Here is a 1,406-nt window from a genome sequence, read left to right as displayed (position 1 = left end):
ATTTGTCGAAACGAATATTGTATGGCTCCATACATACAAATTTGAATCGTCGACGTGAGTCTTCGGTCAGTACAGGCTATAGAGGCTACATGTCAACTGTATAGATTTTGCTCGGCCATCTTGAATATCGCAGCGACTTTTGTCACGACGATCTCGACATACAGGTTGGAAGCGACTGTTTATGGCGATAAAAAACATCGGCGACGCACTCTGTATACAAATCTTTATAACATTGTATGTCGTAAGTCGCGTAAAGATTAAAATCGCTGAGTTTCAAATATTTACGTCGCCTTGTGTAGGAAGGTCCTTAATCTACGTAACAAATACCTCGATGATAGTATTCTTGGAGAGTGGAAGTAGCTGGCGGACACTCTGCACTGAGGGTCCATGCCGGTCGCCGATCTCCTTCTTGAGCTTCTTCATGAGGTTCTGGTAGTGCTTCCTGTTGTTGTCGTCTCCGCCCTCCGCCAATGTAGAGTGGATCAGTGTTGCTAGCATATCGATTAGTGTCGTGAACAGATTGCTGCGGCATAACCTGAGAGTTTGTATGTTATTATGAATTAAACCGTTTATATTATGAAAAATGCAAAGAAAAATGACTAGCAAATCAATTTAAGACATTATGGAGAATGAAATTCTCTAAATCTTACTAATATTATAAATGCGAATGTTTATATGGATGTTTGTTTGAAGATATCTCTAAAAAAAGCTAAACGAATCACGATGAAATTGGTCATGGATGTAAAAGTGCGACAGTTATAAAGTTTTTTAATGGTTAGTAATAATTACGTGTTATTGTAGGCATCTAGGACTTGGTGGGCGAGTAGCTGTGTGAGAAGCACTGCCCAGTCGGAGGTGAGCTGGTAGGAGCGGCGGATGGCGTCGAACATGCCGCCGGCGAGTGAGAAGCGCAGCAGCAGCGCGTCTGCGGGCACCTCGTCGTGCGCGTCCCCGCACGCCGCGCGCTCCTGCTCGCGCGCACGTCCCAGGTAGTGCGCCAGCTGCGCGTGGATAGAGCTCAGCAGGCTCTCCTGAAAACACAACACATACAATCAACACACGTACTAAACAAATAGGATACTAAACTCACTCAGAGTCGGCTAATTACCTAAGCAATGTAGATACCTCATACTAAATCTACAAACCTAATATCTACCTATACTCATAGATCTTCTTAGTGTCTATTTATGGACTCTGAGTGTGGCATTTTTACTTTAATATTAAGAAATGTTGCAATATTTTTTATTGATTGACGACCTTTTGATCATCCTGATTTCTGAGGCAGGTGAGGACGAGCGAGAGCAGCGGCTCGTTGGCGAGACGAACTGCAGCCGCACCTCCGCACGCGCACCCCGAGCCCGACATGCCGCTCACACCGCGCTTCCCGCCTCCACCGCCTCCAGCAG

At 45.4% G+C, this 1,406-nt stretch overlaps 1 protein-coding gene across 1 annotated transcript; it reads right to left on the bottom strand.

Annotated features, from left to right (window-relative positions):
* Window positions 1-312: 312 nt before the first annotated feature.
* Window positions 313-1,394, bottom strand: LOC106113777 (mediator of RNA polymerase II transcription subunit 12-like protein). The gene is made up of 3 exons (XM_013306734.1): window positions 1,258-1,394; window positions 790-1,031; window positions 313-535 (listed from the first exon to the last, which is right to left on the bottom strand). Exons 1-3 carry the CDS (start codon window positions 1,363-1,365, stop codon window positions 313-315), a joined length of 573 nt encoding a protein of 190 aa, XP_013162188.1. The 5' UTR covers window positions 1,366-1,394.
* Between the last annotated feature and the right edge of the window lie 12 nt (window positions 1,395-1,406).

Source organism: Papilio xuthus, unplaced genomic scaffold (assembly GCF_000836235.2).
Source record: "Papilio xuthus unplaced genomic scaffold, Pxut_1.1 DF829742.1, whole genome shotgun sequence".
NCBI lineage: Eukaryota > Metazoa > Arthropoda > Insecta > Lepidoptera > Papilionidae > Papilio > Papilio xuthus.
Note: the sequence above shows the minus strand (reverse complement) of the source record. Positions and strands in the feature narration are given on the sequence as shown.

Coding starts and splice junctions, on each gene's coding strand:
- LOC106113777 (XM_013306734.1), bottom strand. CDS start 1,365: ATGTCGGGCTCGGGGTGCGCGTGCGGAGGTGCGGCTGCAGTTCGTCTC. Junction 1,032..1,257: donor GAAATCAGGATGATCAAAAG/GTCGTCAATCAA, acceptor TTGTGTTTTCAG/GAGAGCCTGCTGAGCTCTAT. Junction 536..789: donor CTAGATGCCTACAATAACAC/GTAATTATTACT, acceptor ACAAACTCTCAG/GTTATGCCGCAGCAATCTGT.